We start from the raw sequence: 25,258 nt of genomic DNA, 5'->3' as shown, positions 1-25,258 counted from the left end.
ATATCTAGGATATGTGAATTTTCTTCTCTTCATCAGGAAAGCATTAAACCCTAATTTCTTTCAAACTCTTCTGGAAAGTTTCTATACTCATGGGCATATAATATGAGCATAAAGTTCAATTGTCTCAGATTAACTGATAAGCATATATGACTGAAAAATGATTTTCCTAGAGAGTTAGTCCCAAGTCCAATTCTAGTTGAGAATGTCTGGAAAATAAAATTTTACATTAGATTTTAAAAGATGTGAAAAACGATATTGTTATAATTTAAGCCCTTGGAGCTTGAAATGTTATGAATTTGAGATTTTTGTGCTTCAGAATTTCAGAGGGCAGGTTAAGTTTGTTCTTCTCAGGTCTTGTCACCACCACAACAAAGAACTGAAGGGCAGAGACTTAGTGGTGAAGCAGAGTTAAGGTTTTACTGAATACACTCCAAGGGAGGAGCGGGCCAGAGTTAAGGCAGACAAAGGCAGGTTTACTTGAATAGAGCAGAGAGGAAGGGGAAGTTCCCTGAACTGCTGCTTTGCATAGGGCACATCCCCTGCTAACTCCTAAAGCCAGTGTCACCTGGTGTCCAGTGTCCATTTGAATCTGCATGGTGTGGGAACTAAGTCCCTACCACCCCAGGAAATGGGGGAGCCACAGAGCACTGGATGGAGTGAGATTATGTTCTTAGACCTTCCCAAAGGCAAAGAAAGGGGATTTTTAGGCAAGCTACTAAAGAGCATGGTCATATAGCTGTAGTTCTGTCCAGGTCATCCAGGCGACAGGAACTTGCAAGACCAAATCAGAGCTCTCAGGAGCCCCTCCCTACTTATCTGAAGTAGGACAGAGTAACACACTTGAAGAAAGCTGAGTGCAGGGAACCTCAGAAAGGAGGCACACTTAAGGGCTTAGGATCCTGTCTTTTAAGGCTTTCAAGAATGGGGCAAAGGGCAGGGGTGGGGGTTGTTGGGTGTAAGCTTGACTTGTGGTCTTATGATGTCTCTCTCTGGTGAGTGACATTATGTTACTATCTACAGCCAGTCCTCTAGATAATTCTGTACAATAAACTTAACACAAGGAATTTACTGATCTGGCTCCTTTCCAAGATAGTGGTTTCCCTCAACCACTGGGAATATATCAGTTAAGACTGCTTGCCCTTTCAGTGAAATAAGCCAGGCAGAGAAAGACAAATGCCAAATGATTTCCTTAATTTGTGGAGTATAACAATGAGGCAAAACCGAAGGAACAAAATGGTAGCAGACTCAGAGACTCCAAGAATGAACTAGTGGTTACCAAAGAGAGGGGTGTGAGAGGGTGGGTGGGGAGGGAGGGAGAAGGGGACTAAGGGGTATTATGTTTAGTACACATGGTGTGGGGGATCCCGGGGAGAACAGTGTAGCGCAGAGAAGGCACATAGTGGATCTGTGGCATCTGGCTGCACTGATGGACAGTGACTGCATTGGGGTATGGGTGGGGACTTGATAATATGGGTAAATGCAGTAACCACATTGTTTTTTCATGTGAAACCTTCATAAGAGTGTATATCAATCATACCTTAATAAAAAATTTTTTTTAAAAAACTGCTTGCCCTGCCTTAAGATTGAGTGGGTTGTTGTCTGATTAACAAATAATGTTAGGAATCTAACTTCTCAACTCTGCTTTTAAAATGGAATCTTAGCCTTAAGCTGGAGTCCCTCTTGTCCTCACTATGCTATTCATATCTTGGCATTTTTAGGAAAATTGTCATGATGCTTTCCCATGTCTCTGCTCTATGTCACCTGCATTAGCAAGTCTCAAGGTTAGCTCAGATTCACAGCATGTGGAATGAACTCACATTGCAAAGGGAGTTAACTCTGCAAGTCCTTTCCGGCTCTCTAGCTTTATCTGACTAACTCCCTGAGTGTTTGGTGGGCCCCACCCTCTTTTCAGCCTGCTCATACCTTTCTGCCTAACAAGAACACAACTGCTCTTGTGAAAAATAACTTATATAAATCCAGTAAAAATGTTCATAATTTTTGCTGACACAGTGAATACTATTAGCATAAAGTAATAAAGTGATTGCCAACTATAAACCAATAAATCCAATCAGTAGGTTTTTCATTGAACGAGAACTCAAGAATCAACATTATTAAGGGCAGTAATAGTGAAAGGGACAGCTGAAGATCTAAAGATCAGGTCAACATAAAAAGCAACTAAAGAAACAATTCAAGAACTCAATAAATTCAGGAACAGGGAATAGTAAATGTTCCTGACAGGACTAAGAGGCTAACAGTAAATGATCCTAACAGGATAATGCCAAGATAAGATCACATAAAAGCACAAAGCAAGAAGCTGTAAATCACTTAAACAGAACCAGTGCTGAAGCCTTGGCTTTGTGAATGGCCTTATCTCAGGACTAGCCACTACTCATTGATGATAATGAGTAAATATGAGAACAGTAATGAAACACTGAATAAAAATATTAGTTTAAGAACTGGTTATTGCTGACTCTTGTGTATAACCAATGATTGCACAGAAAATAACTTCTTTTGTTTTGATTTTAATAGATACATCTGGTCACAATGAAGAAAATATTAAGGATTAGTAACACTTGGAATTGGGAAAATGATTTAATCTTTCCAACAATCTCTCTATTACAATGTGACCTTACATACTAGAATATGAGAGTCTACTAAACAAATATTTATACACTATTTCCATTAAAGTTTTGTCTTTTATTCTAGGGCCCCTCTCCTGGTGGCCAGAATCTTGGCTGATTTAGAACTTCCTCATTATATTCATCTAACCCCTCAGTAAAGTCATAATAACTGAATTCTGAAAGGCTAGGTTAGTAAACAGTCAATTACAATGAACTGATAGTTCCTCATGGGTGACAGAGTTCATTTGAAGCCTAAGCTGCCATTTCTCTCAGTAGTTCCTTTCTTCTTCCTTTCTCTGAGCACAGCCCCTTTCTCGGTAGAAATGGCTGTATGTCCCAGAAGCTGGGAAACCACATTATTCCTCCCATACAGTACGCTCAATCGTTAAGAAACGTCTTCTCTTCTGGGAAATTTCTTTATTTGTGGTTATTCTGTTGGCCACATTAAAATACTCTTCAAAAGATAACTTATTGGATTTGATATTCCTGGTTCTGGTGTTATTGAGCCAAAGAGCTGAGCCAATTTTTAAAATAGGAAACCTATTTTAGTACACATAAAAATCCTTCCCAAGTGCCAGGGTTAGGTTCCTAGAAATCCTTGTGGTCAAAGAATTCATGACTAAAGAATTAAAGATCTTATGAGAAATAATAGTGTTCACACTCACAAGCATAAGCTTAAAATTTCTTAAATTGTTTTCATTCTTATGAAATATGGCCCACAAAATACAAATGATTGTCAACATGTTTTAAGCATTTAACTTATGAATAATGCAAACTATTGATTTGTAATTTATTATTTTTTGCTCACTAGAAACCTAACACTCAGTCTATCTCTATCTCCCATTTTCAAGGTTTTATACTTTGTGTTTCTTTTGTGGCAGAAATGTACATATGAAGAAGTGTTATTTTCTAACTCTGTACTTACAATCAAATGCCCAATGCTTTCCTGATTTTCTTTATACTTTGCATTTCTATTTCTTGGCTTCTGATTCTGCTATTATCCAAGAAAAATAATAATTTGGGTACTTGAAAAGGAAAAAAAGGTTTTAGGGCTATTTATTCAACCTACTTGGCATTACAAAAAATCTTTCTTCAGAGGGTTATCTCATAAACATGCTCATATAACTTCATGCCAAAGCTAACAATTTCCCTTTGAACAGATAAAAGAAGGTTTAAGGTCTGGTTAACCTTTTCATCTTGTAGCTTTACCAAGGCATTGATGCAAAAGCCTCTGCTTTTCCACCCTTATTTACTCCCGGGTTAATTTATTACTCTTTTTTAAAATTATCCCCAGTTGTAATGACTTACAATTTTCAAAGAAAAACAAAGATTTATTGATCACTTACTATGTGCCAGATATTTTTTTGCTTAAATTGCTTTAATTAACTCCCTCACTAAATTTTTTTTTTTGGTATCATTGATCTACAATTATATGAGGAACATTATGTTTACTAGACTCCCCCTTTCACCAAGTCCCCAACACATACCCCATTAGTCACTGTCCATCAGTGTAGTAAGATGCTATCAAATCACTATTTGTCTTCTCTGTGTTGCACAGCCCTCCCTGTGCCCCCCCCCCCACATTATACATGCTAATCGTTAGGCCCCTTTTCTTCTTCCCCCCTTCTCCCTCCCTTCCCACCCATCCTCCCCACTCCCTTACCCTTTGGTAACTGTTAGTCCATTCTTGGGTTCTGTGATTCTGCTGCTGTTTTGTTCCTTCAGTTTTTCCTTTGTTCTTATATTCCACATATGAGTGAAATCATTTGGTACTCGATTTTCTCCGCCTGGCTTATTTCACTGAGCATAATACCCTCTAGCTCCATCCATGTTGTTGCAAATGGTAGGATTTGTTTTCTGCTTATGGCTGAATAGTATTCCATTGTGTATATGTACCACATCTTCTTTATCCATTCATCTACTGACGGACACTTAGGTTGCTTCCATTTATTGGCTATTGTAAATAGTGCTGCGATAAACATAGGGGTGCATCTGTCTTCTTCAAATTGGGCTGCTGCATTCTTAGGGTAAATTCCTAGAAGTGGGATTCCTCGGTCAAACAGTATCTCTATTTTGAGCTTTTTGAGGAACCTCCATACTGCTTTCCACAATGGTTGAACTAAATTACATTCCCACCAGCAGTGTATTCCCTTTTCTCCACAACCTCTCCAACATGTGTTGTTTGTTTTTTGGATGGTGGCGATCCTTACTGGTGTGAGGTGATATCTCACTGTGGTTTTAATTCACATTTCTCTGATGACTAGCAATGTGGAGCATCCTTTCATGTGTCTGTTGGCCATCTGAATTTCTTCTTTGGAGAACTGTCTGTTCATCTACTCTGCCCATTTCTTAATTGGATTGTTCACTTTTTGTTTGTTGAGGTGTGTGAGCTCTTTTATATTTCGGATGTCAACCCTTTATCAGATCTGTCATTTATGAATATATTTTCCCATACTGTAGAACTTTTTGTTCTATTGATGGTGTCCTTTGCTGTACAGAAGCTTTTCAGCTTGATATTGTCCCACTCATTCATTTTTGCTTTTGTTTCCCTTGCCCGGGGAGATATGTTCATGAAGAAGTCACTCATGTTTATGTCCAAGAGATTTTTGCCTATGTTTTTTCTGAGTTTTATGGTTTCATGACTTACATTTAGGTCTTTGATCCATTTCGAATTTACTTCTGTGTACGGGATTAGACAATGATTCAGTTTCATTCTCTTACATGTAGCTGTCCAGTTTTGTCAACACCAGCTGTTGAAGAAGCTGTCATTTCCCCATTGTATGTCCATGGCTCCTGTACAGTATATTAATTGACCTTTGGGTTAATGTCTGGAGACTCTATTCTGTTCCACTGGTCTGTGGCTCTGTTCTTGTGCCAGTACCAAATTGTCTTGATTAATGTGGCTTTGTAGTAAAGCTTGAAGCTCGGGAGCGAGATCCCTCCCACTTTATTCTTCCTTCTCAGGATTGCTTTGGCTTTTCGGGGTCTTTGGCGGTTCCACATGAATTTTTGAACTATTTGTTCCAGTTCGTTGAAGAATGCTGTTGTTAATTTGATAGGGATTGCATTAAATCTGTAGATAGCTTTGGGCAGGGCCATTTTGATGATATTAATTCTTCCTAGCCAAGAGCATGGGATGAGTTTCCATTTGTTAGTGTCCTCTTTAATTTCTCTTAAAAATGTCTTGTAGTTTTCGGGGTATAGGTCTTTCACTTCCTTGGTTATTTTATTTTTTTTGATACAGTTGTGAATGGAATTGTTTTCCTGGTTTCTCCTTCTATTAGTTCATTGTTAGTGTATAGGAAAGCTACAGATTTCTGTGTATTAATTTTGTATCCTGCAACTTTGCTGTATTCCGATATCAGTTCTAGTAGTTTTGGAGTGGACTCTTTAGGGTTTTTTATGTAAAATATAATGTCATCTGCAAATAGTGACAGTTTAACTTCTTCTTTACCGATCTGGATTCCCTGTATTTCTTTGTTTTGTCTAATTGCCAAGGCTAGGACCTCCAGTACTATGTTGAATAACAGTGGGGAGAGTGGACGTCCCTGTCCTGTTACCAATCTTAGAGGAAATGCTTTCAGCCTCTCACTGTTCAGTATGATGTCGGCTGTGGGTTTTTCATATATGGCCTTTATTACGTTGAGGTACTTGCCCTCTATACTCATTTTGCTGAGAGCTTTTATCATGAATGGATGTTGAATTTTGTCGAATGCTTTTTCAGCATCTATGGAGATGATCATGTGATTTTTGTCCTTGTTTTTGTTGATGTGGTGGATGATGTTGATGGATTTTTGAATGTTGTACCATCCTTGCAGCCCTGAGATGAATCCCACTTGATCATGGTGCATGATCCTCTTGATGTACTTTTGAATTCGGTTTGCTAATATTTTGTTGAGTATTTTTGCAGCTATGTTCATCAGGGATATTGGTCTGTAATTTTCTTTTTTATTGGGGTCTTTGCCTGGTTTTGATATTAGGGTGATGTTGCCTTCATAGAATGAGTCTGGAAGTATTCCCTCTTCTTCTGTTTTTTGGAAAACTTTAAGGAGAATGGGTATTATGTCTTCTCTGTATGTCTGATAAAACTCTGCAGTAAATACATCTGGCCCGGGGGTTTTGCTGCTGTGTAGTTTTTTGATTACTGATTCAATTTCTTTGCTGGTAACTGGTCTATTTAGATTTTCTGTTTCTTCCTTGGTCAGTCTTGGAAGGTTGTATTTTTCTAGGAAGTTTTCCATTTCTTCTAGGTTTTCCAGCTTGTTAGCATTTAGTTTTTTGTAGTATTCTCTTTGTATTTCTTTGTATTTCTGTGGGGTCTGTCGTGATTTTTTCTTTCTCATTTCTGATTCTGTTGATGTGTGTAGATTCTCTTTTTCTTTTCATAAGTCTGGCTAGGGGCTGATCTATTTTGTTTATTTTCTCAAAGAACCAGCTCTTGGTTTCATTGATTTTTTCTATTGTTTTATTCTTCTCAATTTTATTTATTTCTTCTCTGATTCTTATTATGTGCCTCCTTCTGCTGACTTTAGGCCTCATTTGTTCTTCTTTTTCCAGTTTCAATAATTGTGATGTTAGACTATTCATTTGGGATTGTTCTTCCTTCTTCAAGTGTGCCTGGATTGCTATATACTTTCCTCTTAAGACTGCTTTCGCTGCGTCCCACAGAAGTTGGGGCTTAGTGCTGTTGTTGTCATTTGTTTCCATATATTGCTTGATCTCTATTTTGATATGGTCATTGATCCACTGATTATTTAGGAGCATGTTGTTAAGCCTCCATGTGTTTGTGAACCTTTTTGCTTTCTTTGTACAATTTATTTTTAGTTTTATACCTTTGTGGTCTGAGAAGTTGGTTGGTAGGATTTCAATCTTTTTGAATTTACTGAGGCTCTTTTTGTGGCCTAGTATGTGGTCTATTTTGGAGAATGTTCCATGTGCACTTGAGAAGAATGTGTATCCTGTTGCTTTTGGGTGTAGAGTTCTTAGATGTCTATTAGGTCCATCTGTTCTAGTGTGTTGTTCAGTGCCTCTGTGTCCTTACTTATTTTCTGTCTGGTGCATCTGTCCTTTGGAGTGAGTGGTGTGTTGAAGTCTCCTAAAACGAATGCATTGCATTCTATTTCCTCCTTTAATTCTGTTAGTATTTGTTTCACATATGTTGGTGCTCCTGTATTGGGTGCATATTTATTTATAATGGTTATATCCTCATGTTGGATTGACCCCTTTATCATTATATAATGTCCTTCTTTATGTCTTGTGACTTTCTTTGTTTGGAAGTCTACTTTGTCTGATACTAATACTGAAACACCTGCTTTTTTCTCATTGTTTGCATGAAATATCTTCTTCCATTCCTTCACTTTTAGTCTGTGCATGTCTTTGGGTTTGAGGCTTGTCTCTTGTGAGCAGCATATAGATAGGTCTTGCTTTTTTATCCATTCTATTACTCTGTGTCTTTTGATTGGTGCATTCAGTCCATTTACATTTAGGGTGATTATTGAAAGATATGTACTTATTGCCATTGAAGGCTTTAGGTTCGTGGTTTCCAAAGGTTCAAGGTTAGCTTCTTTACTGTCTTACTGTCTGACTTAACTCACTTATTGAGCTATTATAAACACAGTCTAATGATTCTTTATTTCTCTCCCTTCTTATTCCTCCTCCTCCATTCTTTGTATGTTAGGAATTTTGTTGTTGTTGTTGTTGTTTTATGCTCTTCTGTGTTTCCTTTTACTGCTTTTGTGGGTAGTTGATTTTATTTTTTGTCTTCAGTTAGTATTTGATTGTTCTGCTTTCTTTGCTGTGATTTTATTTTCTCTGGTGACATCTATTTAGCCAAAGGAGTGCTTCCATCTAGAGCAGTCCCTCTAGAATACCCTGTGGAGGTGGTTTGTAGGAGGCAAATTCCCTCAACTTTTGCTTGGCTGGGAATTGTTTAATCCCTCCTTCCTATTTAAATGATAATCATGCTGGATACAGTATCCTTGAGTCAAGGCCCTTCTGTTTCATTGCATTAAGTATATCATGCCATTCTCTTCTGGCCTGTAAGGTTTCTGTTGAGAAGTCTGATGATAGCCTGATGGGTTTTCCTTTGTAGGTGACCTTTTTTCTCTCTCTGGCTGCCTTTAATACTCTGTCCTTGTCTAATCTTTGCCATTTTAATTATTATGTGTGTTGGTGTTGTCCTCCTTGGGTCCCTTGTGTTAGGAGTTCTGTTTGCTTCTGTGTTCTGAGAGGCTATTTCCTCCCCCAGTTTGGGGAAGTTTCCAGCAATTATTTCTTCAAAGAGACTTTCTATCCCTTTCTCTCTCTCTTCTTCTTATGGTACCCCTACGATATGGATATTGTTCTGTTTCTATTGGTCACACAGTTCTCTTAATATTCTTTCATTCCTGGAGATCCTTTTATCTCTCTCTGCGTCAGCTTCTCTGCGTTCCTGTTCTCTGATTTCTATTCCATCATTGGCCTCTTGGATCTCGTCCATTCTGCTTTTAAGTCCTTCCTGAGATTGTATTATTTCTGTATTCTCTCTCCTTAGCTCTTGCATATTTCTCTGCAAGTCCATCAGCATGGTTATGACCTTTATGTTGAATTCTTTTTCAGGTAGATTTGTTAAATCTATCTTCCCAGATTCTCTCTCAGGGGAGGATGTCTGGGTTAGTCTGATCTGTATCAAATTCTTCTGCCTTTTCATGTTGATAGAGGTAGTCGTAGGCAGTTGGTGCATGTGTCAGCTGGGAGAAACAAGTCCCTTTCCACTTGCTCCTGGCCTTCTTTTCCTGGGAAAACAGCGACCCCTAGCATGTTGAGCTGGGCAGTTGCATGCAGACGGGGTCTTTGATTCTTGCCCAGGCCACTGTGGAGTAAGCTCTGCGTGGTTGCTGTGGGTGTGGCCACTTTCAGGCTGTTGCTCTGCTATGGCAGGGCTGCACCAGTGGGAGAACAGGCGGTAGGCTGTTTATCACCGTGAGGGGCCTCCAAGCTGCCCTGCTGCCCAGAGGGTTAGGGCGCCTGGAGTTTTCTGGGACCCCCAGTTGCTGGGCTGAGTGTGCCAGGATGCTTCCATCCAGCTGTGAGGCCCCTGTCCATTTAAGACTTTCAAAAAGCACTCGCTTTTCTTTTGTCCCAGGGGCTCTGGCTGTGGGGACCTGCTCGCAGGTTTTACTGTTCCGTTTCCCTTGTATCCAGCACACCATGCACTGTGTGTCTGCGCTCCCAGTGTGGATGACTAGGGCTGGGTATTTAGCAGTCCTCGGCTCCCTCTCCCTCCCCACTCGGACTCCTCTCCTCCCACTGGGGAGCTGGGGTGGAGGGCGCACTCAGGTCCCGCTGGGCCGTGGCTTGTATCTTACCCCCTTCGTGAGGCGCTGGGTTCTTGCAGGTGTAGATGTAGCCTGGCTGTTGTATTGTATCTTCTGGTCTCTCTTTTAGGAATAGTTGTATTTGTTGTCTTTTCAAAAATATATATGTTTTTGAGAGGATATTTCCACTGTCTTGCTCACACCGCCATCTTGGCTCTTCCTCCTTCACTAAGTTTTAAGTGGTTCTTATCACTCAGCTGAAAAGTCTGAGGCTTTGAGACATTAAGAAACTTGCCCAAGATCCCAGATCCAGAAAGCGGCTGTAGAGGGACTGGATCCAAGGCAGTTGTATGACTCAGTCTATGCATGGCATTAAAATTTTCTCACGTTATAGATATACTTTCTTATGAAATCCTCATATGTTTTCACTGCCACTATAAATGTAAATATTTAATTCCTATTTGCTTAGCATGCAGTATGCAAAATGGAACACTAGATGGCAACAAATGTCAAGGAACTGTAAGAACAAAGTAACCTTTTCACATGTCAGGAATATATAAAGTGGCTTTAAAATTAAAACATAATGCTGTTTCACTTTTTACTTTCAGAAAGCAAAATTCCAAATGTGTTTTAATGTACATACTAGAACTGCACTGCATTTTGTACACTGCTTAAAAATCAGTCACTGTTTTATTACTAATTGAGTGAAAAATGCAATAGATTTACAATACATAATCATCTCTCTAGTTCTTAACTGTTAAATTTTTAAATGCACTAATTACAAAATTCCTATTAATATTTAAAGCTAATAATTGGTTTCAATTTAACAAACATTTATCATGCAATGAATCATAAGTGGCAATGTGAGGAATACAATAATAAGATGTCATAGACCTGTCTTGTCTTTTAGGGTGTTTTAGTGGAGAGAGCTCTGTAAATAGCACAAATATACACAGCTGAAAAGGAATATAAAGGAGGAAGAGAGTAATTCAAACAATAAGGGGCTAGGGAAATGTTTGGGTATAGACTGCCACCTAAGTTGAGCCTCCTAGGCTGAAGACATATTTCACAAAAGGGTACAGTGCAGAAAAGCCTACAGCATGCTTTCCCAATTCACGGAAACTGTCAATTGTAGGTTACATTCAGTAAACAGCACAGGTTACATGAAAGGAATGTAGTGGAAGATACAGTTGGAAAAGTTAGAGTGGGGCCATAATGTGAAAGATCTGGAAGGTCACACTAAGGACTTGGTCTTTTATTCTACTACAAGAGGGGAGCTACCTGAACAGGGAGATTTACAATTCAAGTAGACTTTGGCCACAATGTGAGAGATACTGGAAGGGGCTGGAACTGGAAGAGATCTGAAGGAGACAACCAGAAGGCTTCTGCGATCTGCACAGGTTTCAGAAGAGGACATGAAGACGAACCAGGGCAGGGGCATGGGAATGGAAGGGGTGGTAGGGCAGGCACAGCTCAGCAAGGGGCTATAAAGAGAGAATGAGGTGGGCAACTGACTGGATGTCCAGGGTGAGGGATGGGGATGAGCCAAGATATCTTAAAGGATGCAAACCAGGGCTGTTGGTAAGATGATGATGTCATTACCTGAAAATGGCAGAAGAAAAAGGAGTACAGAGGAAGGTAGAGAGAATAATTTGGTTGTAGAGAGTTTCAGATGTCAAGGGGATATCATAAATACCAATCTGTTAATGTTGCTTTTCTAAATGAAGCAGAGGACAACATTTAGCCTCCCAGGCAGGGCACGGTAGTGCACAAAGGTGCCATCCAACAAGCAGAGAACATACAAGTTCAGGGGAATGAATACAATGAGTTCAGTCTGGGACTGTAAAATCCGTATTTAAATGGAAAGAGAAGACCAGCCCGGAGACAACAGATAAATGAGACAGGAGAGGAGGCTAGAGGTAGGCATGGGAACACTGAGTAGATTTACCTGTAATAAGGGGAAAGACCTAAAACTGCCCTGGTCAGAGAGAGTGGTTTCAGAGTCAGGAATCTCACAGACACTTCAATTCATGTGCAGTTACAGCTGAATACAGGAAAATGCTAGCTTTAAGGAGGCCAATGTGTGTTGGGCTGAGGTGTTACATTTAACGTGAATGTAGAAATCTTTTAGAAAGGTGAATGGAGATAAGGTGCAGGGTGCCACAGACTGTCTGTGGCCACCAAGTTCATAGCTTGAAAGACCTCCAATGTGATGGCGTTTGGAGGTGAGGCCTCTGGGGGTGCTTAGGTCATAGAGTGGAGTCTCATGGATGGGATTATGCCCTTATAAAAGAGGCTCCATGAGCTTCCCTGTACCTTCCTCCATGTGAGAACAGAAAGAAGAGAGCCACCTCTGAACCAGAGAGCAGGCTCTCAGCAGACACACAATCTGCTGGTGCCTTGATCTTGGACTTCCAGCCTCCAGAACTGTGAGAAATAAATGTCTTTCAAGCCACCCAGCCTATGGTACTTTTCTCACAGCAGCCTGAATGGATAAAGACAAGGGGGAAAAAGGATCAGATATGAAAGATCTTAAAAGTGTTGAAGATCCTGTAAGTATTTTATAAACCCAAGTAATAAAATGGATGATTTTACTTTTTTAAAAAAAGTATAATTAGTAACTTATAGATTGAGAGTTTATATTGATTACAATATGGGAGAGAAGAGACAACAATCATTTCAAAGAGGAGTGGTAACCTAACTGCAGAGAGGAATGGTAACTGAAAGTAGATGCCAAAACAGTCCTGGGAATGGCAGGGAGGAGTGAAGGAAAAGCTGATTCCTCCGCCATGGCCAGATGAGAGGAAATGGGTGGCAAAAGACCTTCACTGGAGGTTTCGAAGGTCATGATATCATCAAGGGACAGCTAAATTCAGCACAAATGATGAAACAGAAGTGTCTGAGGAAACATTAAAGTGTGCTAGGGAGTTTGGATGAACATGAGTTTCAGCAGGTGCAGAGGCATTAGCAACGTGAACAGTGAGAATCAAATAGTCTGGGAGATTTAGAGATGCACTGGCCAGAGGCAAATGGATAAGGCAATGACTGAGAAGCAGCTTAATACACAGTTGAATAGTCTAATATATTAATAAATGCTGATATTACTATATAATTTAGACCAATGCTATCCAGAAGAGCTTTCTGTGATGTTGGAAACGTTCTTTATCTGCACTGCCCCAAACAGTAGGCACTCGCTGCAGGTGCCTATCATGCCCTTGAAGTGTGGCTGGTGTTTCTAGGGAAAATACATAACAGGCTTTAATGGAGGATGCTGTGGCCCCCAAATAGCAATGAATCAGTAGTAACCTCCTATTATTCCATGTCTTCAGAACACCGCCTGATTGCTGTTAACTATTACTGTCATTATCATTATTAATGTGTTTGACTTAGCATACAAGGAGTCACAGTAATAGCTGAGGATTCTACTAAACACACATGTCTCATTGGATGTGGCATTTGGATGTCCTCAAAATTTCCCAGGTATAGAGGAAAAGCCTTAGTCTTAGTCATACAAGAACCCATACAGATGGCAGACTATGAGTATTATGATTTTCACAGCATAAAAATGATTAGCAAATAAAAAGATTAAGCAAAGGAGTCTCTTAAAGTACTTTACCACATTGTACTCTAGTCCCTGAACAGTGATGTAACAAGCAAATTTGCAGAGGAATAAGAATTTCCCACATAGTAAATCTGTTTCATAGAAAAGTCAACATTAATAGATTGGCATTCACTTCAGATGTTTGGAAAAAAAGAGTGTAGTTATACAAGAATAAGCAAAGAAATACTCAGCAACGAAAACAGGGCAATCACGGCATGCCTGTATTTTAATCTTGTTAGACTTACCTTGGTTTTTTCAAAATTGGCTTCCTCAGTCATATGCACCGCTTGCTTCACCTGCTCATAAGCACGTGCTTCTCTCTGCTGCACATCTGGCAAGCTGCCCTTTACGGAAAGTAGTGCAGACATTAAGTCATCTCTTTCTCTGTCAGCACAAAAAGAACATTCAAAGCAAGAAATGATCAAACACTCGTGTATTTGTAAGTCAGGAAGGAAAAAGCATTAATAAGCCTGAGAAGAGCCAGGGCACTGGTGCTGGGCATATGAAAGCAGCCCCCAGAGAAAGCCCCTCTGTCCTCGCTTGGCCAGCAGCCGGTGCAGTGGCCAGCAGAGCTGTGAGCACTCATGGTCCAACGCATCTGGGTGCGACAACACCCGATTGTGAGGACTGCAGGCTGCAGGCTGCAGAGCAGAGCCCAGAGAAGAGTAAATTAGCTTAAAATTAGAAGGGGGAGGGGAGTGGAAAAGGAATAAGAAATCAGCAAAGCAGAGAAGTGGGGATCACCCCTCCAAGTATAAGTAAACATGTTAAGACGGGGCTCCCATGGCTCCAAGTACACTAGCAGCCCTCCTTGCATTTACTTGAACAAATATATATCCTTCCCTTCTTTTCTTCCTCCGCAATCCTCATTTTCACTCTTCTTTTTCACTACATTCTTTCACTGACTTATGAACACATTTATTCTTTCAATGGGAAGTCCTGTTGAATCCCTCAAATGCCCTGGTTATGAGAAAATGGTCATAATTTATCCAAACCTGCTCCAGCTGGGATGAGCCTTGCCTAACCCCACTCCCTCCCCAGCAATTGTCAGAACTGCCCTAAGCTAACCTATTTTGGGGGGACAGAATTGAATGGAATGCCCAAATGCTTTGGCATGTAAAAAAGCAGGTTCCAATCTCATGGGTTAAATAAATTCCATGTGAGAGAGTCCAGGATATTTGGAACTTATCCACTGGATAAAAATGACCAGTGGGTGGGGGTGGGGGTGGGGTGAAGCCAAGATGGCGGCATGAGTAGTTCAGTGGAAATCTCCTCTCAAAAACATATATATTTATGAAAATATAATAAATACTATTCCTAAAAGAGACACCAGTGGATACAGTACAACAGCCAGGATACGTCTACATCTGCGAGAACTCAACGTCACACAAAGGGGGTAAGATACAAGCCACGGCCAGGTAGGATCCAAATGCCCCCCACCCCAGAACTGGGGGGAAGAAAGGAGTTGGAATGGGGAGGGAGTGAAAGCCCCAGGACTGCTGAACAACCAGCTCTAGAAATCCGCACCCAGAGCACAGACACAAGGTGCATGGGGTGCTGGATATTAGAAAAAAGGAAAAGCAAAACCTGCGGGCAGGTCCCTGCAACTGGCACCCCTGAGACAAAATAAAAGAGAGTACTTTTTGCAAGTCTTAAAGAGACAGGGACCCCACAGCTGGACGAAGTCGTCCCGGCACACTTAGTCAGCAGCTGGGAATCCTGGGGAATTTAAGGCTCCCTAACCCCCTGGGCGGCAGTGCAGCTCTGAAGCCCCTCACGGCACTAAGCAGCCTGCCAGTTGTTTCCTCAACTGGCGCAGACCCTGACACACCGGCCCAGTAGTAGGAGAGTGGCAGAGCGCGCCAAGGGCGGCAGCGCCAGAGGGAACTGGGAGAGGCCCGCGTGTGCTGGAGGCCCCAGAGGGGACCAGGAGCGGCCTGTGTGAGCCCAACGCAGCAGTGACCAAGCAACCTGGGATCGGCCTGTGTGCGCCAGTGGCAGCAGCACCAGAGGAGCCCAGAGAGGACCACGTGAGCCCGTGGTGGCAGCGACTGAGCAGCCCAGGAGCGGCCTGTGTGCACCAGTGACGGCAGCACGAGAGGGGCCCGGGAAGAGGCCAGTGCGAGACTGCAGCAGTGGTGACTGAGCGGCCTGGGAGCGGACCACGCTTGTCAGCAGCAGCGCCAGAGGGGCACAGGAGAGGTCCGTGCGCACCTGCAGAGGTGCCAGAGGGAGCAGCTGTGCTCCCAGCAGCCAAATGGAATCCCAGACCAATGCACAGCCACCCGGGGCAGACTGAAAGGCCGCTGCTGGCACACAGCTGCCTGGCAGGGGCACCGCTATCGTGGAGGAGAGCACCTCGCATGCCTGCTACTACCCACAGGGATCTGCGCTGCTCTGATGGAGACCCGGCCCACAGCAGCTTAGGGGATTAACCCGGTGGCTGCTCCAGGAGTGCAGGTAACTGACACAGGCAGCGGAGTAGGGCAAGGCATCCAGCAAGCAGGAAAGGACTTTCTTCTCCCAGCTGACACACCCGCAACCCACCTACAGCCACCGCTATCACCATGAAAAGGCAAAAACATTTAGTCCAGTCCAAAATAGTCCAGACAACCCCTAAGAGAGGATCTGCAGAGACAGACCAAACCAGTCTCCCTGAAAAAGAATTCAAAATAAAAATCATAAACATGCTGATGGATCTCAGAGAAATGTGGAAGAGCTAAAGGAGCAAGTACAGACAGAGACTACAGAAATAAAACAATCTCTGGAAGGACTTAAAAGCAGAATGGATGGGATGCAAGAGTATATCAGTGGACTAGAAATCAGAGAAGAGGAAGGCATAGAAGCTGATACAGAGAGAAATAAAAGGATCTCCAGAAATGAAACAATATTAAGAGAACTGTGTGACAAATCCAACAGGAACAATATCCACATTATACGGGAACCAGAAGAAGAAAAGAGAAAAAAAGGGATAGAAAGTGTCTTTGAAGAAATAATTGCTGAGACCTTCCCCAAACTGGGGGAGGAAATAGTTGCTCAGACCACAGAAGCACACAGAACTTTCAACAGAAGAGACCCAAGAAGGACAACACCAAGACACATAATAATTAAAATGTCAAAGATCAAGGACAAGGACAGAGTATTAAAGGCAGCCAGAGAGAAAAAAGGTCACCTACAAAGGAAAACCCATCAGGCTATCATCAGACTTCTCAACAGAAACCTTACAGGCCAGAAGAGAATGGCATGATATATTTAATGCAATGAAACAGAAGGGCCTTGAACCAAGGGTACTGTATCCAGCACGATTATCACTTAAATAGGAAGGAGGGATTAAACAATTCCCAGACAAGCAAAAGTTGAGGGAATTTGCCTCCCACAAACCACCTCTACAGGGTATTTTAGAGGGACTGCTATAGATGCGAGCACTCCTAAAAAGAGCACAGAACAAAACACCCAACATATGAAAATTGAAGGAGGAATAAGAAGGGAGAGAAATAAAGAAGCATCAGACTATGTTTATAATAGCCCAATAAGCAAGTTAAGTTACACAGTAAGGTAGAAGAAGCTAACCTTCAACCTTCAGTAACCACAAACTTAAAGCATGCAATGGCAATAAGTACATATCTTTCAATAATCACCCTAAATGTAAATGGACTGAATGCACCAATCAAAAGACACAGAGTAATAGAATGGATAAAAAAGCAAGACCCATCTATATGCTCCTTACAAGAGACTCATCTCAAACCCAAAGACATGCACAGCTTCAAATTCAAGGGATGAAAAAAGATATTTCATGCAAACAACAGGAAGAAAAATGCAGCTGTTGCAGTACTAGTATCAGACAAAATAGACTTCAAAACAAAGAAAGTCACAAGACATAAAGAAGGACATTACATAATGATAAAGGGCTCAGTCCAACAAGAGGATATAACCATTATAAACATATATGCACTCAATACAGGAGCACCAACATATGTGAAACAAATACTAACAGAATTAAAGGAGAAAACAGAATGCAATGCATTCATTTTGGGAGACTTTAACACACCACTCACTCCAAAGGACAGATCCACCAGATAGAAAATAAGTAAGGACACGGAGGCACTGAACAACACACTAGAACAGATGGACCTAGTAGACATCTATAGAACTCTACATCCAAAAGCAACAGGATACACATTCTTCTCAAGAGCACATGGAACATTCTCAAGAATAAACCATATACTAGGCCACAAAAAGAGCCTCAGGAAATACCAAAAGATTGAAATTCTACCAACCAACTTTTCAGACCACAAAGGTACAAAACTAGAAATAAATTGTACAAAGAAAGCAAAAAGGCTCACAAACACATGGAGGCTTAACAACATGCTTCTAAATAATCAGTGGATCAATGACCATATCAAAATAGAGATCAAGCAATATATGGAAACAAATCACAACAACAACACAAAAGCCCAAACTTCTGTGGGATGTAGTGAAAGCAGTCTTAAGAGGAAAGCATATAGCAATCCAGGCATATTTAAAGAAGGAAGAACAATCCCAAATGAATAGTCTAATGTCACAATTATCGAAATTGGAAAAAGAAGAACAAATGAGGCCTAAGATCAGCAGAATGAGGGACATAATAAAGATAAGAGAAGAAATAAATAAAATTGAGAAGAATAAAACAATAGAAAAAAATCAATGGAACCAAGAGCTGGTTCTTCGAGAAAATAAAGAAAATAGATAAGCCTCTAGCCAGACTTATTGAGAGAAAAAGAGAATCAACACACATCAACAGAATCAGAAACAAGAAAGGAAAAATCATGACAGACCCCACAGAAATACAAAGAATTATTAGAGAATACTATGAAAACCTATATGCTAATAAGCTGGAAAACTTAGGAGAAATGGACAACTTCCAAGAAAAATACAACCTTCCAAGACTGACCAAGGAAGAAACAGAAAATCTAAACAGACCAATTACCAGCAACGAAATTGAAGTGGTAATCAAAAAACTACCCAAGAACAAAACCCCCGGGGCCAGATGGATTTACCTCGGAATTTTATCAGACATGCAGAGAAGACATAATGCCCATTCTCCTTAAAGTTTTCCAAAAAATAGAAGAGGAGGGAATACTCCCAAACTCATTCTATGAAGCCAACATCACCCTAATACCAAATTCACACAAAGACCCCAACAAAAAATAAAATGACAGACCAATATCCCTGATAAATGTAGATGCAAAAATACTCAACAAAATATTAGCAAGCCAAATTCAAAAATACATCAAAAGGATCATATATCATGACCAAGTGGGATTCATCCCAGGGATGCAAGGATGGTACAACATCTGAAAATCCATCAACATCATCCACCACATCAACAAAAACAAGGACAAAAACCACATGATAATTTCCATAGATGCTGAAAAAGCATTTGACAAAATTCAACATTCATTCATGATAAAAACTCTCAACAAAATGGGCATAGAGGGCAAGTACCTCAACATAATAAAGGCCATATATGATAAACCCACAGCCAACATCATACTGAACAGCAAAAGGCTGAAAGCTTTTCCGATCAGGAACAAGACAGGGATACCCACTCTCTCCACTGTTATTCAACGTAGTGCTCGAGGTCCTAGCCATGGCAATTAGAGAAAACAAAGAAATACAAAGAATCCAAATTGGTAAAGAAGAAGTCAAACTGTCACTATTTGCAGATGACATGATATTGCACATAAAAAACCCTAAAGACTCCACTCCAAAACTACTAGAACTAATATTGGAATTCAGCAATGTTGCAGGATACAAAATTAACACACAGATATCTGTGGCTTTCCTATACACTAACAATGATCTAATAGAAAGAGAAATCAGGAAGACAATTCCATTCACAATAGCATCAAAAAGAATAAAATACCTAGGAATAAACCTAACCAAGGAAGTGAAAGGCCTATACCCTGAAAACTACAAGACACTCTTAAGAGAAATTAAAGAGGACACTAACAAATGGAAACTCATCCCATGTTCCTGGCTAGGAAGAATTAATATTGTCAAAATGGCCATTTTGCCCAAAGCAATATTCAGATTTGATGCAATCCCTATCAAATTACCAACAGCATTCTTCAATGAACTGGAACAAATAGTTCAAAAATTCATATGGAACCACCAAGACCCCGAATAGCCAAAGCAATCCAGAGAGGGAAGAATAAACTGGGGGGGGGGATCTCGCTCCCCAACTTCAAGCTCTACTACAAAGCCACAGTAATCAAGACAATTTGGTACTAGAACAAGAACAGACCCACAGACCAGTGGAACAGAACAGAGACTCCAGACATTAACCCAAACATATATGGCCAGTTAATATACGATAAAGGAGCCATGGACATACAATGGGAAAATGACCATCTCTTCAACAGATAGTGCTGGCAAAACTGGACAGCTACATGTAAGAGAGCGAAACTGGATCACTGGCTAACCCTATACACAAAAGTAAATTTGAAATTTATCAAAGACCTGAATGTATGTCATGAAACCATAAAACTCTTAGAAAAAAACATAGGCAAAAATCTCTTGGACATAAACATGAGTGACTTCTTCATGAACGTATCTCCCCAGGCAAGGGAAACAAAAGCAAAAATGAACAGGGGGGACTATATCAAGCTAAAAAGCTTCTGTACAGCAAAGGACACCATCAATAGAAGAAAAAGGTATCCTACAGTATGGGAGAATATATTCATTAATGACAGATCCGATAAAGGATTGACATCCAAAATATATAAAGAGCTCACACACCTCAACAAACAAAAAACAAACAACCCAATCAAAAAATGGGCAGAGGAGCTGAACAGACAGTTCTCTAAAGAAGAAATTCAGATGGCCAACAGACACATGAAAAGATGCTCCACATCGCTAGTTATCAGAGAAATGCAAATTAAAACCACAACGAGATATCATCTCACACCAGTAAGGATCACTACCATCCAAAAGACAACAACAAATGTTGGTGAGGTTGTGGAGAAGGGGGAACCCTCCTACACTGTTGGTGGGAATGTAAATTAGTTCAACCATTGTGGAAAGCAGTAGGGAGTTTCCTCAAAATGCTTTAAATAGAAATACCATTTGACCCAGGAATTCCACTTCTAGGAATTTACCCTAAGAATGCAGCAGACCAGTTTGAAAAAGACAGACGCACCCCTATGTTTATTGCAGCACTATATACAATTGCCAAGAAATGGAAGTAACCTAAGTGTCCATCAGTAGATGAATTAATAATGAAGATGTGGTACATATACACAGTGGAATATTATTCAGCCATAAGATGAAAACAAATCCTACCATTTGCAACAACATGGATGGAGCTAGAGGGTATTATGCTCAGTGAAATAAGCCAGGCAGAGAAAGACAAATACCAAATGATTTCATTCATATGTGGAGTATAAGAGCAAAGAAAAACTGAAGGAACAAAACAGCAGGAGAATCACAGAACCCACGAATGGACTAACAGTTACCAAAGGGAAAGGGACTAGGGAGGATGGATGGGACGGGAGGGATAAGGGTGGGGAAGAAGAAAGGGGGCATTACAATTAGCATGTATAATGTGGTGGGGGTACGGGGCAGGCTCTACAACACAGAGAAGACAAGTAGTGATTTTACAGCATCTTACTATGTTTATGGACAGTGACTGTGAAGGGGTATGTGGGGGGGACTTGGTGAAAGGGGAAGCCCAGTAAACATGATGTTCTTCATGTAATTGTAGATTAATGATACCAAAATTAAAAATTAAAAAAAAAAAGACCAGTGCTCAAAAGTGGAAGTGAGGTGGAAAACTACACACTGCAAAGCAAAAAAAAAAAAAGTTGGACTGTTATGTATGTTGTTCCACACTTTGTTAAAGAAACTCAAGTTTTAAACTGTTTTTTCAAGTTCAGCTGAAGTAACTGCTTGCCATTTCCTTTTCATTGCCAAGTTCTAAACTACCAGTAAAGATCCAACTGTGATTTTTTTTTTTAATTTAGCAACCTTTGGGGAGCCATAATTTAAAAGATTTTATCTCTGGGTTTGAATTGTTTTCAGGATTAACCAATGACTCCATTGAAAAAAATCTCTTAAGATAATTTAAACTATTCATGGTACTTGGAAAGCAGTACTTTAAAAGGTACTTTTAAAGAAATATGTAATACTGAACAAAGTTACAATTATTAGCATTTTCATAAAAGCTCTTTTTGTTTAAAAAAAGAATAAATTGCTGCAAATACAAAATTCATGGGAGCATAGTGGTCTTCCTTTTAGAATTTCCTGATTTGTTTTAAATTGAGAAAAATCACTTACTTTTATTTTTTGTTCTAAAATTAATGAAAAAAAGAGTTAATTATTTTGATTAAATATAATCAAACATAATGGTTATAGGAAAAAAGTAGAATTAAAGCAAGATTAAATTATTCTAGTTCAGTAAAAAATGAATTAATTATTTGCATTTCAAAACAGTTCTTAAATAAAAGGGGATGAGCTTTATCAAGAATAGGCACTCCAACTGGAAACTATAATTGTAGAAGAAAATAAAAATTCACTTTTTAAGGACAGCAAGTCAAAATGGGCATCATTTAGAGTTCCAAGACCTACTAAAAAACAAAAGTTAATATTCAATGATATTCTTACCTGTTCCCCATCACCAAAGTGAAAGTTCCCAATACTTAACAAAAAAGCTCAGTGTTTATGTTAACAGACAGATCACAAAAGCATCAAAGTCTACCAAATTTGCCTCTTAAAGGAGACTTAGGTTTAGTACATGTAACATCTTTTCAGTATATCCTGTTGCTAAGAGTAGTCTGCCTCACAGTATTCAGTGAAATAAATGGCAAAAAAAAACAAATGAATGAAGAATGACTCTGCTATAGGGAGTCATTAAAAGAGGTGCAGTAGAACTCTCAGTTCTAATATTTTGCAACCTCAATTTAAAAAGTCACCATATCATTTAGAATTGTAAACTCTAGTTCAAAATTTTTTGCAGAATATTAACTCACCATCTTCAGACTATTAAACCACAGAAAATCACTGAAATCCCCAAATACCAATGTCTTATTAAGCTCATCATTCAATGGTGAGACCTTAAAATGATTATACTAAAAACCTGGGTAGCCACTGGACTGACACACTCCAGTTTTCTCTAAGAGAAATGTACTACATGCTCCAACCATCAGGGAAGCTCAGGAGAGATGCCTAAATTGTCTGTACACTTACAGGTGTAGGTAGTCGTTTCGGCAGTTTAGGATTATCCACTCAGTCACTACATTTTTTTGCTTTGTTTTGTTTCAACTCAGCCAGTCCCTGTACCAAACAGCAAGCACTCAAAAGAGCAGCTCAGGGCATGGGCATGGTGGCACTGTCGCCAACATACGGCCTTGCTTCCTGTCCCGCTGCTATGGTCACCTGGCTGTCCCCTCTGGAGTCAGCTTCTATGCTAGGCCTCATGACGGCCCTGTCAGTTGCAGTCCTGCTGCAGAGCTCCCAGTCTGCAGGGCCAGGCCTGAGTCAGCCTCTCACAGTGAAAGTCATAGAAATACACTTGATATATCAATGTGAGAGTGAGAGGACAGTGCTCCAAAATGCCCTCTTCCAGGGCAAAAGATCTGTGAGTGCTTAACACCCTGTGATTGCTCTGATGAAAGATCAAGGAATCTTTTGAACAAAGCAGGTAACAGCATCAATGCTGCAGCCTCCTGGGACCCAGATGAAAGGGCAGCTCAAGCAGATGAGATAAGGACACGGGTGTTGGCTCTGGGTTGAACTAACCACTGAGCATGTGATATTTAAGGAACTTAGTGCAATAGTCAGAGCAAAAAGAACTGAGAAAGTCCTTGAATAATCTTGGCCAAATGTTTAAGATAAGGAAAAGAGAGAGTTGGTCTGATACATATATCAGAGCTTCATCTTGAAATATGGAGTGCCCAAGAAATACCATTAATTCTGAAGTTATTCCAGTTATTACCAATTTTGAGCGTTATTAAGCATCACTAATATGTATTATATCACTGTTTTTAAAAAGTCCAAAAGGCTGACTGCAATGTTTCCTTGTTCCTCATTTCTGGGAAGTTCCTGCCATAGTCTTTCAGAGCCAACGACATTGCCAATGACCCATACCAAAGTCAAAGGCTGCACTAACATCCCAGGACAGCACAGTGGTGATCATCTCTGCTTTCTGAAAGTACACTGAAACTTCTCCAAGGCACTTGGTCACCAGAAATGAATTTAATATAAAGCAGTTCCATCTGGACTCCCATTTGAAGTATTTTGATCAGCAGGAAAGAAAGGTTACTGTTGCTCTTATCTACCTTATGGCATAATAAGGCCTAAGGAAAAGGCAGAAGTTCAGAAACACTATGAGGACTTTCAATCTACTTTTACACAAGTGTCATCACTAGTTGTTAAGTATACTCTTCAAATAGTCCCTAACGTCCTGACGAAACCCAGACACATGGATGATGGTCTGGTCTCTGGGCCATGCCTGACCCTCTTCCGTTCAAGTGTCCAAGTCCTTTCTGTCGTACTTTCAATACATTACATGCTACAAAATCAACAGAGGAGCTTAAAGCTGCTGTCACAGTACCACCTTGCAAACAGAGGCCAGGAAACTCTTTTGATTTACCATACCTGGGATATAATTTTTAACAATTCCATATTAAAGTCTATAATACAGCTCACTGCATGACTGTCAATAATTATGCTTAAAACTAAAAATTAAAACCTAGAAAGCATTGGCCACTGTTCAAAGTCAGCATAGCACTTAATATTCAGCATTCTGCATTAACAAATTGAGAGAAGCTTTAGGCCAAAGAAATCAGATAGACAAAGATTTTCATTGACAAAAGCAGAAACCTTCCACTGTATACTGTTATTAAAGTAGAACAGGAGCCAACGATAGGCTGACAAAGCATACAATTTAATTGAGAAGGTTGACATTTATTTTAAAAGGCAAAGAGCTGAAATTAAGAATAAAGACAAAAGAATACATAACTGAAAAAGAATCCAATTTCTAAATGACTACCAGACTTGGAGTCAATGTAAACATTGTAGCTTCCTTTTAAAATATTTTCTGATGACCTACAAGGATAATATGAAATGCAACATACTAAGGGGGAAAAACCCTGTTTTTCTTATTTGTGATTGGTTTGCTAATGTAGGGAAAATGGAAGTTCCATGGACAGGATCCTCATCCAATACCCATTTATATGTCCGAGGAGGTAATACTTAGCCCACTGTGCAGGTGGACGCTTGTATACACATTGGCAATAAGCCATTACTGCCAGAATTGCTATAAAAAGACAAGACATTCCTCGGTGCTAAGAGCAGAGCCTAGAGAAGAGTACAAGAGAGCAGGAGAGAGGTGAATAGGGGCTGGAGGAGAGGGCAGAGGCCTAGGGCAGAGGCTGAGCAGGAGGCAGACAGGATTCTAGTGACGACCTACCACCATGAGAATAAAGCTTGGTATGAGCCCCTTTCCACCCCCAACATTCTGTTGTTGTTATTTGGTCTCACAGAATCCAGAGTGAACTTGCCCAGGGCTGAAACCCTCAGGTGAGACAGCTAGACTACTGAAACTCTGCCCCTATCTGTGTGATTTTGAATAAGATTTTTCCCCCTTTTACATTAAATTTTCATTACATTTTCCATGGATATTAATTACCAATATGATTAAAAGTCCTATTTGACAAATACTTTTAATTTCAATGCCTTCTTCCACCTGTCCAGTGGTAATC

The 25,258-nt window shown here is 40.2% G+C and overlaps 1 protein-coding gene across 8 annotated transcripts in view; it reads right to left on the bottom strand.

Annotated features, from left to right (window-relative positions):
- The window catches only part of SDCCAG8 (SHH signaling and ciliogenesis regulator SDCCAG8), a 271,642-nt gene that overhangs the window by 157,425 nt on the left and 88,959 nt on the right, over positions 1-25,258 (bottom strand). For all 8 annotated transcript variants that reach the window (XM_073216700.1, XM_073216702.1, XM_073216703.1 and 5 more), the window contains one exon: positions 13,763-13,901. In XM_073216700.1, coding sequence (XP_073072801.1) covers positions 13,763-13,901 — 139 coding nt within the window. The remainder of the gene's footprint in view (positions 1-13,762; positions 13,902-25,258) is intronic.

This window comes from Manis javanica, chromosome 11 (assembly GCF_040802235.1).
Source record: "Manis javanica isolate MJ-LG chromosome 11, MJ_LKY, whole genome shotgun sequence".
Classification (NCBI taxonomy): domain Eukaryota; kingdom Metazoa; phylum Chordata; class Mammalia; order Pholidota; family Manidae; genus Manis; species Manis javanica.
The sequence above is the reverse complement of the archived record's forward strand: the minus strand, read 5'-3'. Positions and strand labels throughout refer to the sequence as shown.